Source organism: Vigna angularis, chromosome 2, assembly GCF_016808095.1.
Source record: "Vigna angularis cultivar LongXiaoDou No.4 chromosome 2, ASM1680809v1, whole genome shotgun sequence".
In the NCBI taxonomy this organism is placed as follows: domain Eukaryota; kingdom Viridiplantae; phylum Streptophyta; class Magnoliopsida; order Fabales; family Fabaceae; genus Vigna; species Vigna angularis.
Genome location: NC_068971.1, coordinates 16,542,501 through 16,558,459, shown reverse-complemented (window position 1 = coordinate 16,558,459; position 15,959 = coordinate 16,542,501). Strand labels below are relative to the sequence as shown.

The 15,959-nt window shown below is 33.3% G+C and overlaps 2 protein-coding genes across 2 annotated transcripts in view; both read left to right on the top strand.

The window, feature by feature from the left end:
- Nucleotides 1–9,326: 9,326 nt before the first annotated feature.
- On the top strand, nucleotides 9,327–14,092 carry LOC108327328 (uncharacterized). The gene is made up of 3 exons (XM_052872951.1): nucleotides 9,327–9,528; nucleotides 9,641–9,701; nucleotides 13,092–14,092. The coding sequence occupies exons 1-3, from the start codon at nucleotides 9,341–9,343 to the stop codon at nucleotides 13,293–13,295; spliced, it is 453 nt and encodes a 150-aa protein (XP_052728911.1). The 5' UTR covers nucleotides 9,327–9,340; the 3' UTR covers nucleotides 13,296–14,092.
- Nucleotides 13,400–15,959, top strand: part of LOC108327329 (uncharacterized) — a 4,526-nt gene continuing 1,966 nt past the window's right edge. The window contains exons 1-2 of the mRNA XM_052872535.1: nucleotides 13,400–13,405; nucleotides 14,353–14,463. Of these exons, the coding sequence (XP_052728495.1) occupies nucleotides 13,400–13,405; nucleotides 14,353–14,463 (117 nt within the window). The remainder of the gene's footprint in view (nucleotides 13,406–14,352; nucleotides 14,464–15,959) is intronic.

Genomic DNA, 15,959 nt, shown 5'->3' with positions numbered 1-15,959 from the left:
ACTTGGGATTTTAGTGGGTTTTTAATGGGTTCTGACACCAGGTAGGGTAACAAAAAAAATTTCACTATTCAAAGCTCTCTTTCAAATTAAATAGGATTAAGGTTAGGAATAGAATTAAGGTAAATTTGATCTTATTATTACAAAATTTTAATTAATTTTAAAAAATATTATTTATCTATATATAAAATTATATATTTTATTAGATAGTTTAATATATTGTAATTTTATTATATTCAAATTAATAATTTTATATCATACTTATATTTATTATTATGTTATTAAATAAAATATATCATATATAGTTTAATATAAGTATTGATTATAATATATTTATTAATTTCATTAATTTCTTAGAAAATAAAACTTATAACATTTAATAAAATAATATTTAGTATATTATGATAGAATCTAAACCCGATGAAAGAAACATGAAGTCTAGTAAAAATGTAAGAATATTAAATTAGTTATAATAAAATTCATAGTAATTTTTTTTTACAATTACTAAATATTATATATATATATATATATTGATTATTAAAAAAATTATATATAATTGATAGAATTTAAATATTAATTTAAGTCATACATTAAAAAAGGACAAAAATAACATTAAAAATGAGAAAAATACTTGTACTTATTGATATCACATATAAAATATGCAATGAATAGTTGTACTCATGAATATTTATTATTCGTCAAAAGCGGATAACGAATATTTCAATTCTCTTATAAATATGTCGAGTGCATGTTACATCTACTCATAAGTATAATTACTCAAAAAATTAAAATTTAATTTATATTTTATTAAGTTAAATTTAATTATAATTATAATTAATTTATATTTTATTAGGTTAAATTTAATTAAAAATAAAATAAATTTTAATTTATATTATATTTAATATTTTTTTTAATTTTATTTAATTTTTATTTTAAAATTTTATAAAATATATTTGTTTACATATCTACGGGTATATAGGGATTTTAAAATACTCGCAGATATTTTTTAAACGGATATTTAGGAGGTAATAGGTAGACTTTTTTTTATTATGGATTAGGTAGTTGTCATCCCTAAACCATATATAATAAAAAAAATTCATAAACTTATAATTCATTATTTTAAATTTTCAAATTGAGATGTCTTATTTAGTTTTGATTCAGATGCATTTTTTGCAAAACAAAATTAAATTAATATTTTACATACTTTAAAAATATGTTTAACAAGTTAAGGGATGACAAAAATACCCGTGTCCGCTGTAACGTCCGAAATTATATACGTCATGCATATAAAATAAGACGTCATCATGCATAATATGTGAAAGCAGTTTAGAGTAATTAGGATTACAATCATCCCAAATAGAGTCAGAATTTAAAACTTAAACACACTAAGAGTTTAAGTTGGAAACGTGAAAGGAAAGGTATTCCGAAATACATGGAATTATTAAGAAAGTCCTATGAAGACTAAACAGCAGCATTGCTACCTCCTTCCAAAGTTGTCTCCACACGAACATCCTCGCTATCTGCTCCCATCCAAGTGGATGATCATCGCAAAAGAAAAAGCATACCCAAGCAAACACAAACACACAAGCAAGGGTAAGCTAGATATACAAAAATCATGTTATCAAATCATACACAAGATGCAGATTATCACAATCACATACAACATGCAATTACATACAGATGAATTAAACTATACACATGACTTGTTACCCTTTTACACTTGACTTAATACACTTGACACTTGACTCGTCCGGACTTGAATGATTGCCGAGCTATGGTGGGTCGTGCACTCGTGGTGGCCTCTACTGCTTTGCAAAGCCATTGCCAATGGGTTTCACCCTACCACACTCACGAGGTTAGTCCGTTATTACTCACCTTGGAGCATACTGGAAGCCTCCAAGATTAGGACCTCCTGCTACTCCTCACCACATGAATCAATCCTCTCTAATTGAGAATGACAGACCATTGGAGTTTCAGGATAACCCCCAAGACTGAGCTCCCATGCAAATCATTCCACACACAATAAGGGCACCACCACGTATCTTCTCCTTGAAGACCATGGAATTACGACCATTAACCTTACTTGTAAAACCACACTTTCCATTACTTTGAATCACATACCTTTTTACTGTAATACCAACATGATAAGACATACATATACCCTTAAAACAACATAGAATAATTCCTTTAAATTATCATACTAGGATGAATAGAAACCTTAACCGAAAAGAATACCTCACCACACAAAAAGAACAAGATTAATACTTAATCGAAAACTATCCAATCAAATATCAACCGAACGATATAAATCAAGGTTTAACCTACACCAACGACCGAACGCTAATATCACTTATTTACACATAATTCTTTATGGTCTATTAATTCGAACCCTTAAGTATGTCAAACAGATTGGATACCCTCACAAATGGCTCCGGAAGGGTCAAAAACCCCCAGAACGACCTAAAGAACGTCCAAAACGAACATCCAGAACTCCCAAAACATCTAAATCTGTCACACCTAACTCGCTCCAACGAAATTACTATTCCAAAATCACGAACATTTACTTTTCGGGCTATACCGACTATTCCTTTCATCATACAGAACTTCTAGACATCCAAAAACTCATCTTCTATCAACAACCCATATTCATCCAAATCTTATAAACATCTAGACTCAACATATAAATAAAAGACAGCGGATAAATAGTACAACTCAAAATTTCATATCAAAAACCTAATCTCCTTTTAGATCCATAAACAGATTTAAAATCTTCAAACTATATGTATACCTAAAAAAAAAACTTCCACCGATTCAAAATACTTAATACAAACAAGATCTATTCAAAATCGTCCAAACAGAAGCATACCCCAATTCCAAACCGTACATCAATTTCAAAGATACAATAGAAGCAGCATTTCACTCTAAAATCATAAAGAGAATCAAAATCCTATCCATATACCAATTTTAAGATCATACAGAAACAAAAAGACTCAAGGTTAGCTCCCCTTACGGTTTTCTCCTTAGCTAATCTTCCAAAAACTCTTTGCGAACGTTCCCCCGACTCAAAACAGAACTCCAAAGTCTCTCTGCTTCAAAACCTCCGTGCTCTGACCTCCGGTTCAACTTAGGAACTTCTCTCAGCCCCAAAACACTCTTAAAGTTTAATTTATATTTTATTAAGTTAAATTTAATTAAAATTAAAATTATTTCATATTTGATTAGGTTAAATTTAATAAAAAGTAAATTTTAATTTATATTTAATTTAATTTATATTATATTTTATATATTTTTTTAATTTTATTTATATTTTATTTTAAAAATTTATAAAATATATTTTTTAAATACAAGTATTCACATATATCAGCGAATATTTTTTATACGATATCCTAAAAGTAAATTTTTTTGTTACATATTGAATAACGAATAGACACTGCTCATTACGGTAACAGACCATTATTTTTAAGTTTCACTATTTTTAACTTACGTTAAGTGTTGGTCCCTATATTTTTCGTCGCTATTTTTCATACACGAGAATAAAATTATTTGAAAGTAATATTTTTAAATCAAACTTAATACCTATTTTGGTTCTTATATTTGTCACTTGTTTTCAAAGTGCTCATCAAGTTTTTTCGATGTTCAAAGTGTTCCCTTTTATGTAAAATATGTTCAATTTGATCATTTTCATTGACGACATCTGAATCGTTAACGACATGGAGTCCATGTAAGAAAAATGGAATGACCTGTCACATAGGAGAGCTTAAAGTGGTAGGATTTACATCATCATCTCGCCACGTCATCACCATCTTCCCCAAACATAAACCCTAGTTTTCCTTTTGCCATTGTGTCGTCGTGCACCACACTCAGGCCACCATCTTCCCCACGTCGTCAGACCACCTTGAGCTTCGCCGTTAGCAACCACGCAAGCCACCACGAATCAACTAGGAAACTCAATCTGCAAAAGAAACCCTCAACTATAATGAATCAAACCCAAATCACGAGCCCAAATCGCTATGCATTGTCGCACCTGCATCTCCATCCTTGTGCAATCACCGTGAGAACCAACATCAACATCTCACCATCTTGATCTTCTTCATCTTCTTCATCTCGAACCAGAGAATTCCACATTTGCGAGAACCTACAAAGTGAAACTCCAAAAATCACAGAACCGTTGAACCTGCAGGAAACTTAAAATTCCCAAATTTGCTTTGAACATCAACCCTAATTAGCACAATAATCACAAACCTTTTCGAACCAGAACCCAACTTGCGTAGATCACATTTAACCGCAAATCTAAACAGAAATCCTCCATCGTAGTAGGTCATGCAACCTTCATCATCTTCCTCGCTCACCATCATCAAACACAAATCGCAAAAACTCAATTCGCGAAATCGAGCCTCCTCCATGGAAACCTGCAAAATCCCAAATCGCACAACTATTGAACTAGTTCAACCTCCATTGATGGCATGAAACCATCTGCAAGGAGCGAAACACTAGTGGAAAAAAACATTCTATCATGAGCTATTATGACGGGTGAAAACCACCAATCATAATAGGTTGACCAATGACAAAATTGAAATAAACGTAAGACATATTATGATGGAGTTTTGCAAACCAGTTATAATATGCAACGCGTGACAAACTTGTAAATAATTTCAAAACGTATTATGACAAAGTTATGGATATCAGTCATAATATGAAACGCGGTGACAAACTTGTAAATAAATTAAAAATGTATTATGAAGTAGTTTTGGATAGCTGTTATAATACATGAGAGGGTGGAAAATTTTGGTAATGTATTATGACTGGTTTTGAAAAACTATTCATAATATCTATCTAAATCAGATTTTCCCATTTCCCTCTACAATTCCAGTCCCGCTATCTCTAAGTGTCGTAGTCTTTCTTAGTGCGGGCAAGCCCTAATTTCCCTCATTAAAACCATATCCACATTCCCCTTCCTTTCGTAGGAGCCTCAGTTGGCGGATCCTGCTCCTCTCCCTCCCAACCCCGCCTCTGACAACCCTCTCTACCACCAAAACTGGCGCAACCCTGGCCCTTCCTCCCATCTCTCCGACCATGCGATCGCTCCCATCGGATTCTACAACCGCGTCCTCCGATTCATACAACCCTTAGGCGTTACTCGACCTCTTTGGCAATTGCATGGCCTCGAACGAGTGGAACGAAGTTAATAAAACCTTCAAGACCTGGGTCGGCGCCCTCGATAAAATTTAACTTTACTTTGGGAATACTAAAAATTATAGTTTTTTTAAAGAAGATGATCAAAGTGTATCAAAGTTTAAAAGAAGGATTCATATTTGACCCAATTATATTTTAAAATTAATACTGTGATAAAATAATGAGACTTAATTATTTTAATAATAAAAGTTTAAGTATAAATTAAGCTTTATAAAAGAGTTTTATTATTTTATACTATATCAGTTTTTTAAATTTCTTTTCTTTTAGAGTTTTTTACTCTTTTTCTAAACTTTCTAATTATCACTTCATATGTTTGAAGATCGGAAATCATTAGGGTGATCTTTGAGACAAGTTTTTTAATTCTATTTGATTGGTTCCTGAGATAAAGTAAGTTAGTTTTCTACTCATTTTCTTAGTTTGTGCATTTTTTTAGTGCTTGTAGACGGTTCTAATTTACATGTGGGGTCTAAGTCTTCTATAAATTATTAGTTGTTCTAGCGGTGTGTCCTAATCGTGTTTATACTGTTTATAGGGGCATATGGGGTTTCTTATGCATTTAAAGGTGTTTTAAGGGTTCTAGAGCTGTTGGATCTTCATTCAGGTACGAGAAGGTAGTTGATTTAATGTGCGCGAATTGAATATTTCTTATTGATATTGGTATGTTGTTGAATTTGATTGATGTTTTGTGTTGAATTGAATGTCATGGTTTGTTAGTAAAATTGAGTTTTGGCTTGTGTTTGTAATTGAGAGAATTGAAGAGTTGAACAATTGTACAAATTTGTATGAGTTTAATGTATACAAAATGTGTTGAACCATTTCTATGGAAAAAGGATACAAATTTGAGCAATTGATCAGATCTCATTTAAATTAAATCGCAAATCTAAGTATGTTGAATTCCTGGTACAGTGTTGAGTAGTACAAGTGTGGCGTTGAGCGCAATATTAGTTTTGTAAGTTTGGAAGCAGTTTTGTTCCAGACTGCTCAACGTCCATTTTCACCGTTGAGTGGCCATTTTTGTGTATACTTTGACGTTGAGCAGTGGTAAGGCACCATTGAGCACCATGTTGCACGGTAAGTTTGGAGCAATTTTAGTTCTAGGATGTTGAGCGATAGGAGGGTGTCGTTGAGCGCGACTTTTTGTAAAAAGAATGATGTTGAGCGCCTTGATTATTGCTTAGCGTCACTTCTTGCGAAAGGTTTGGCACTAAGCGTTAGGATTGTCGTTGAGCGCCACCTTTGTGCGAGAGGTTTCGTCCATTGAGTGCCACCTCTAACCGTCAGTTTATATGCTTGTTTTGTTTCTTCTTTTTAGATGTTTGATATTGATTTATGTAATAATTTATTATGCTCGCGAGTATGATAATTGTATGTATGAAAATGAGGATATTTGTTATGATTATGTTTGGTATTGATTTTGATAGAATTTTAAGGAGAAATTATGTATTATCATGATTTTTAGTGTATGCTTTGACATATGGGAGTTCAGAAAGTAGGTATCCTGATATACTACCAACTATTCAACTCATATAGAGAGGAATGAGGTGAGGGAGAGAATGGTAAGAGGTCTCAACCCTATACTTTTGGTCTGAGGCATGAAAGAGACTAATTTTGTGAGTAGTAGAGTGATAACCCTTGTGTTTATGGTTATGCAGAGTGTAAATATTATTGCAAGTGCATACTTACAATGAAGCCCTATGTCAAAGGTCGGGATAATTGAGTCTAGTGTCAACTATATGTGTATGTTTATATCAGATTGGTATCTTATATTTGATATTTGTTATGTTTTTAAAGATGTTTCTTTTGCATACTAGCTTACTCTGATTTTTCTTTGGTTGTTTTGTTCTTTTTACAATGATCAACTCATAATGTGAGCAAATGATGAGTTAGGTGATGATATGCTTTTAGTGGAAGGTGAGGATGCTGCAAAGTGATGATTTATTTTTTATAGTTGTTATGTATATAAATTTCTTCCTTTTGAACAACTTTTGTAGTTTTCAGTTGTCTACATTATGTTGTTATAATTATTACAATGGATAAGTATATTAATATTTTATATGTTTTATATCTTCTGTGATACATTATTAGAATTTATAATATTTTATTTAATATTTTTATACTATTAAATAAGATTACAATAAACACTTTCAAAATATCATGGATTTTGAAATAAACATTTTTTTAAAATAGTATTTGAAAATGGGTATTTGAATCTTGGTTTAAGTTACACTTATTTGTTTCTAATTTTTTTTAATGTAGGAGTATAAATAAATATATTAAATTAAGTGTATATGTGCCAAAATAATTTTTTCCTTGTAAAATTATTCTTGTATACTGTTTATTTTTCATTATTGAAAAGTAATAACATAATATATTTTAAAGTTATCTACTAATGCTAAAGGGTAAGAAGGTTTTAAGGAAATTGTGAAAATAATATATTTTTCCAATTTTACTATAACTTTCACTGCTATTTTAAATTTAATAAATAATTATTCATAAGATAGAATGTGCACATTGATTCAACTTATTTGATTTTATACACAAATTAATCAAGGCATCTTAATGTGTGGTGAAGAATTGAAAAGTTTGAGTGTTTCACCCTACACCTTCAAGCTTTTCACCCAGCATCTCCAAACTAGGGGTGGGCAAACTGCACTATTTACACTGCACTATAAATCTATTACAATTAACTATAAAATAGTTTAAAAAAACTGAACTGCACTAGAAAATAGTTCAAAAAAACTGAACTAAACTATTTTTTAGTTCAGTTAACTACAAAACAATTCAGTTAACTACAATGCACCTTTTTCTAATAAATAAATGTAGTTTTGCACTAGTACAACTGTCAATGGCTAATCATCGATAGAGTTAAAAGAATTAGTTCAATTTGATTTTTTTTAATAATTACAAACAAATAAATTAATATTCAATAACATCACAACATTTAAAAAAATTAAATTATAAATCTATATAATTAGAATTAGTAAATAATTATAATAAAAAATTTAAAAAAATTAATGAAATATTATTGGTACTATTTTATCATATTATTAAAATTAAATTAATAACTATAATTATTTATCATTACTATTTATTATTAATTTAAAAATATAAAATGTCTAAAATTTGATTCTCATATTAAATATAGTTTAATTTAATAATATAAATTTGTTTATATATTATTTTATATAGATTAAAAACTTAATCTCTAAAAAATATTTCTGTTTATCTCAGTTTTGCGTTATTCGAAATATTTTTATTTTGACAATTATCTAGTTTAATATAAAAACCTCATTTTTCTTCTCTTCTCACCTTTTTCTGAATTCTCATATATATATATATATATATATATATATATAATATTATATTTTATAATTATTTACATAAGCACTTTTATCTTTTTATTTTTACAATTATAGTTAATTTTATTAAGTTATAAAAATAATTACCAGTTTTTGAAATATAATTACAATATAATAAAATTTAGTTTTTTTTTTTAAAATATATAATTATTTTAGTATAAATTTAATAATATCATTTTATTTTAATAATTATTATAATAATAGTTAACTTTTTTAAGAGACTTGAAAAAGAATATTTATTTATTTATTTATTTATCTATCTATATATATATATATATATATAAAAGTGACGTAAAAAAATTGTCTTATGTCATCACAGAAAACAAAATTAATAAAATCTAAATTATATATATATATATATATATATATATATATATATATATATATATATATATATATACTCGTGCCTTTATTTCTTATGTTTGTATTGTTGGAAATAAAAGAAGAGCAAAACAATTAAACAAGCAAAAGTAAAATAAAATACATAGTTTGAAGTAGTTAACTAAACTGTTAATAAAAGAAGTTCAGATTTTTTGAACTGAACTACAAATAAGTATAGTTCAGTTTTTATAAAAAGTAGTTTAGTTTTTATAGTACAAAATAGTATAGATAATCCATAGTTTAGTATAATTTAGTTAATCATGCCCAGCCCTACTCCAAACTCTAATAAAATTTCAATCTTAACCCTAATTAAAAATGTTTTAATTTTTAAAAATTGTTTATTTTTTAAATTTGGTCAAAGATTTCTAAGAGTCAGTTCCAATTTTAGAAGCTTGCTTTTATGTGTATTTATGCATCGCAATTCACCTCACTGTACTTTTTCACAACACCCTTACCCTTGCTCTCCTTTCTCACCCTTGCTCTCCTTTCTCACCCTTGCCTTACTCTCCTTTCTCACAGAGCACAACACAGTCACAGAGCACATAAAAGTTTTTGTTTTTGCACCACAGCCGCAAGCTTCTTCTTTTTCGCAACAGAGGTACATAAACACAAGACTCTTCTTCTCGGATTTGAGTTTTCCTTTCTTTGTTGTCTTGTGCGCACACTAATACAAGTTCTCATTTTGACATTTTAGTTTCTCCTCTTCTCAGGCATTCGTCTTCTTCTTCCTCCAATTTTCGTCCATTGTTCGCTGCTCAAACGCTGTCAGAGGTTGGTTCATGGTTTAATTTTTTTTTTGCTGGTTTTGCATGTTTGTAGCATGTTTATAGACTGGATATATAGATTGAATGATTACAAAGTGTTTTAATTTCTCTGATTTGCTTGATCTGTCCGTGGTTTTGTGATGAGAAACGCGACAGGCACAAATTGGATATGGGAAACCAATATCCAATATAGGATGTATCAGTTTCGCATATCCGATACATGCCTAATGCATTTTTTTTAATTTTGTTTTACCGTTTTATTGTATGTTTTTTTATTCATTTTATTGTTTGTTATTATTATTTGAAATTAATTATTTTATTTTAAATAGTTTATTATTTAATTGTTTTATTTTAAATAGTTTATTATTTTATTTTTTTATTTTAAATTGTTTATTATTTAATTCTTTTATTTTAAATAGTTTAGTATTTAATTATTTTATTTTAAATATTTTATTATTTAATTGTTTTATTTTAAATATTTTACTATTTAATTGTTTTATTTCAAATAGTTTATTATTTAATTGTTTTATTTTAAATAGTTTATTAGTTAATTGTTTTATTTTAAATAGTTTATTAGTTAATTGTTTTATTTTAAATAGTTTATTACGTATATTAATATTTGAATTAATTATATTTAATTTGAATTAAATAATTTAGTTGGTAAATATTTAATAATTTTTTGTTTATAATTATTTAAATTTTATATAATTTTTTAGAAATTTAAGTTTTTCTGTTTGTAATAATATATTATTTAATTTTATAATGAATTACTTCAATTTATTTGAATTTAAATAAATTGTTTTGAATGATTTAATATTTTTTGACTAGTGCAATTTTATTTTATTTCTTTTCAAATTATTATGATTTTTAAATAATATAATTGCATAATTATTTGAGTCGATTTATATTTTGTCCAATGTTGTTAATAAAAAAATTTAAAATAGACATGACTCGTACTCGAGGAGGTTCATCTTCATATCGCGGAGAGAGTTCCTCACAGATGAAGGAGAAGACCTACTGTTCTTCTTATAGAAGACGTGATGCGGCTGAGTCTAATCCATGGAGATGTAAGGTTTTAGGAGGATGCAGTTGATGATCATGCATTTGAGGAACATGATATCGAGCAGGAGGAGGATCATGAGGATGTTGCTGAAGGTGGATTTCTTGGAGGTCCAATAGACGCTTAAGTATTGACACATTACATTCACCATGTTGCTTATGCGATATGGCAGGGTCGGATAAATGCAAAACTTTAATTTCAATTATTATTGTTTAGTTGAAATAATTTTATATTAAATATTATTCTTTAAGAATGGGGAAGATGAAGTTTATCTCCCATGGGAAGAAGTTAAACAGATTAGGATCCTGCCACGAGGGCAATAGAGACATCATTAATGGTTCTGGTCTAATGTCTCTGGTGGGCATCTCATATGACTACGTCGATAGAGATCTATTGTTGACATTTGTAGAGAGATTTCATTTTGAGACCAGCAGTTTCCATCTCCCCGTGGGTGAGATGTTTGTGACTTTAGATGATGTGTCATCCTTGCTGCAACTCTCAATTTTAGGCCAGTTATGTGATATGGAGGAAGTAGATTTTGAAGAAAGTAGACGTGCCATTGTGGAGCTTTTAGGCGTGGATGGCGGGAGAGCTGGTGCTGAGTTACATGCAGCTCAAGGTGCGAAAGTCAGATTGAGCTGGCTTCGAGAGATCTACGCTTAGCATTGTGAGCAGTTGTTAAGACTCGTGTGACACTAAACGATCGTATAATTGTTTAACTAATTAAGACTAAAGAATGATCCCATTGAGTGAGATTTATGTGCAATAAAATTTAACATAATGTTTCAAATGTAAAATGATCTTTTGTAGCTAAAACAAGAGTAAATGAATGAGATTAAAGATGATATGAGATGGTAATGTTGGGGTTAGATGTCACCCACTTCACTTTCATGCATATTAGAACTCATCTTCTTCATTTAAATGCTAATATCAACTTACTAAATTACTCAAAACCCAATTCCTTGGAATAAAGAGCCTAGACTTGGTTATTAGACTTCGATTTCTTGAAAACCCTAATAATCACTTCCGCATTAAGAAAATAAGTTTATGATAACTAAAGGTCCTAACTCTATTCCTAGATATTATTTCCTTTAGGTAGGTTAATCCAAGTCAAGGTTCATGAGCTATTTTCCAATATCAAATAAACCCCAAAATTCAAGTTATGAATGACCAAAAACATAACAACCATTAAGAATAAGAGAAAACTACTAGCATTTAATGAAAAAATCTTAATATATTCAAAACATGTTCATATACATGAACTTTAGAGGTTACATCCTTTCCCAACAAAAAATGAAGTTAGCTCTCCATTGTCATGGAGAGCTTGAGCTTACAATGGAAGAAATGGAGGAAATGAGAAGCAATGAAGACCCAAGGAAGTAGAAGGAAGAGCTCCGACACACCCAAGCTTGCTCCAAGAGCTCCAAAAGTCTATGTTTCATGCTTCAGCCGCCAAAGGATGATACCCTCGTTGCATGTTAACTTTAAATAGGTTTAGGGTGCCACGTTAGCAAGTGTCACGCTCAATGCCCAGACAGGAGGGCGCTTAGGCACGACGCAGCAGATGGCACTCAACGCCCTGAATGGGGCGTGCAGGTACCAGATTTGCGCAAGGAATGGTGCTCAGCACCCTGGATGGGGCACCCAGGCGCGAGAAATGCGAACCAAATGGGGCTCAATGCCCTGACTAGGGCGCCCAGGCGTGGAAACTGCAAGGCAAATGGTGCTAAGCACCCATGGAGGGGCGCGCAGGCGTGAAAATTTGCCTTCATATGCCTTCTATTGTTATGCTTTTGCTACTTTTCATGGGTTCTAACTCCTTGATGGTTTTGATGCTCTTCCAATGCACCCAATTTACCTACAAAATAAGGGAATTAGTGATGAAAACCATTAAGTGTAACCTAGACTAAACTTATTCACAAAAGTTAGAGAAAAGAGAGGATTAAGCAAGCTTCAAGCTCAAAGAGAGTTGATTTATTATAAAAATGCACCATAGATAATGGTAAGAATTACTGTTATCAGTAGCAACAGTGGGAGTACGCTACTCGGGCATACTTGTTCATGTAGTTGGATAAAGTATATTTGCTGATAAAACTACCACATCCATTCACGCGTCTTACCTTTTTCTCTTTACAGACGTACACGCATGTGGCCGATATGCCTAAGGCGCCACTGCACTAGCATATATGTAGCAACTAGGAGATGTCAACTTGGCTTCGACCAAACAGATGACAGGTTATTTGACTCTGTTACAAATATAAGTTTATTTTAAATTTTGATTTGGTTTAAATGTTTCGATGTGGATTATGATATAATTTGTAATTTTCTATTTTATAGAGTTGGATATATGAGCACTTCCCTACTTTGGGAAGAAGGCGTCTAGTGTGTTCATATGACGAAGACATACCACGTGATGCAAAGTGGGAGTCATCGAGGCAGGGTGAGGTCAAGGTACATTTGGATGCATTGACATATGATTCAGTCATCTGGTACCCTTATGAGTCACATCGGGAGACTCGTCCTTTTTACGACATCTATTGAGTGAAATGTGTCTACATGATCAAAATATGAGGGATCACGCTTTGTAGACCTCTTTGTTCTCTGAATTATTTTCTTTTGTGCACCCTTCATCTTAACTTTATGCAATGGAGGTATCATATATGTAATTGTAGGACAAACAATTTCAAGTAACTTTTGTTTAATTGTCACCTTACCTCCAATCTCAGCTTCCTTAAATTTTTCTCTAACCATATCAAGCTCATGTTGTATGGATAACTCTGGCTACGATTCATTTGATACAATATCTGAAATAAACAATCTTGTCCACATCATATGAAACTCACCCAAAGGAATGACACTAGGGGCATAACGTGCTAATTCACACACAGGGGACACCGTAGGTCCGTCTAAGTATACATCCACATCTTGCCCTATCGAGTCATATAAGATTTACTTGTTCTAATTCTTCAGCTATTAGTCCCAAAGCATATCTGGATACTTGTCCAACAAGTCTTTTGTATCTTATGCCTTTATAATCTTCACTTATAAGATTAAGACTGTTTTTGAACGACGCTTTGATCTTACTATGTTGCAATATAATGACATTATGAATGACATTCCAGCAAGAACAAAGATCTCTCATACTGTTTACCAATACTTTCTTTAAGTTCCAATGAGCAGACTCAACCCTGACAAAAATAAATCAACAATATTATCAAATATTCAAATATAAAATAAACTAATATAAAATTAAAACATATATGTTCGTTGTTGTATTCCCTAAATGCATAACGTTGTTTGTCCATGCCTTTACAAAGTAAGTATTATATGAAATAATCCAAGTATTATTCACATATTCAAAGAATAAAGGTCATGAACGACAAATCTAATTAAATAATATTAATAAAACAACATGCAAAAATATGAAAAATTAGTAGCAATTATTTCTTAACAATTACATATTATCTAATTATATTATAAATTATAAATTCATAAAAATTATACATAAATTTAAATATAATTATAAAATAATTAAATAATAAGTAATATAACTAAAATTTTATATAAATGAATGATATATAAATATATATGATGGGAGGAGGACAAGGACGAGGACGAGGACAAGGACGAGGATGAGGACGATGGGGAGGACGATGACGAGGACGAGGAGGATGAAGAGGATGAGGACGAGGACGAGGACGATGAGGAGGTGCATGAGGATGAGGACAAGGACGAGGACGAGGAGGACGAGGACGAGGAGGACAACAAGGAGGAGAACAAGGACGAGGACGAGGACGAGGACGAGGACGAAGACGAGGACGAGGAGAAAGAGGAGGAGGAGGACTAGGACGAGGACGACGATGAGGACGAGGACGAGGACGAGGAGGAGGACGAGGAGGACAAGGATGACGACAAGGACAAGGACGAGGATGTAAACGAGGATGAGGATGAGGATGAGGACGAGAAGGACGAGGAGCAGGAGGAGGAGGAGGGCGAGGATAAGGATGAGGACGAGGACGAGGACGAAGAGGAGGACGAGGAGAAGAAGGAGGATGAGGACGAGGACGAGGACGGGGAGGAGGACGAGGACAAGGACGAGGACGAGGACGAGGAGGACGAGGAGGACGAGGACTAGAACGAGAACTAGGACGAGAACTAGGACGAGGACGAGGACGAGGACGAGGATGAGGATGAGGACGAGGATGAGGACGAGGATGAGGATGAGAACGCGGACGAGGACTAGGACGAGGACAAGGATTAGGATGAACATGAGGATGAAGACGAGGACGAGGACGAGGACGAGAAGGACGATAAGGACGAGGATGAGGAGGACGAGGATGAGGACGAGGACGAGAACGAGGAGAAGGAGGAGGAGGACGAGAAGGAAGAGGAGGACGAGGACGAGGAGGACGAGGACAAGGACGATGAGGAGAAGGATGAGGATGAGGATGAGGATGAAGATGAGGATGAGGCGGAGGAGGAGGACGAGGATGAGGACGACGAAGACGAGGACGAGGACGAGGCCAAGGACGAGGACGAGGAGGAGGAGGACGAAGAGGACGAGGAGGACGAGGACGAGGACGAGGACGAGGAGGATGAGGAGGACGTGGACAAGTACAAGGCCGACGAGGAGGACGAGGACGAGGATGAGGACGAGGACGAGGATGAGGAGGAAGACGAGAAGGAGGAGAAGGACGAGGACGAGGACAATGAGGACGAGGACGAGGACGAGGAAGAGGACGAGGACAAGGAAGAGGACGTGGACGAGCCCGAAGACGAGGAGGAGGACAAGGACGAGGACGAGGACGAGGACGAGTAGGAGGACGAGGACGAGGACGAGGACGAGGATGAGGACGAGGACGAGGACGGGGATGAGGATGAGGACGAGGACGAGGAGGACGAGGACGAGGAAGACGAGGATGAGGACAAAGACGAGGATGAGGACGAGGACGAGGACGAGGACCACGACTAGGACGAGGACGACGAGGACAAGGACGAGGACGATAATGAGGACGAGGAGGACGATGAGGAGGAAGAGGAAGTGAACGAGGACAAACACGAGGAGGAGGACGAGGACGAGGACGAGGAGGAGGACGAGAAGAAGGACGAGGACGAGGACGAGGACGATGAGGACGAGGACGAGGACGAGGAGGAGGACGAGGACGAGGACGACGAGGAGCACAAGGAGGACGAGGACGAGGACAA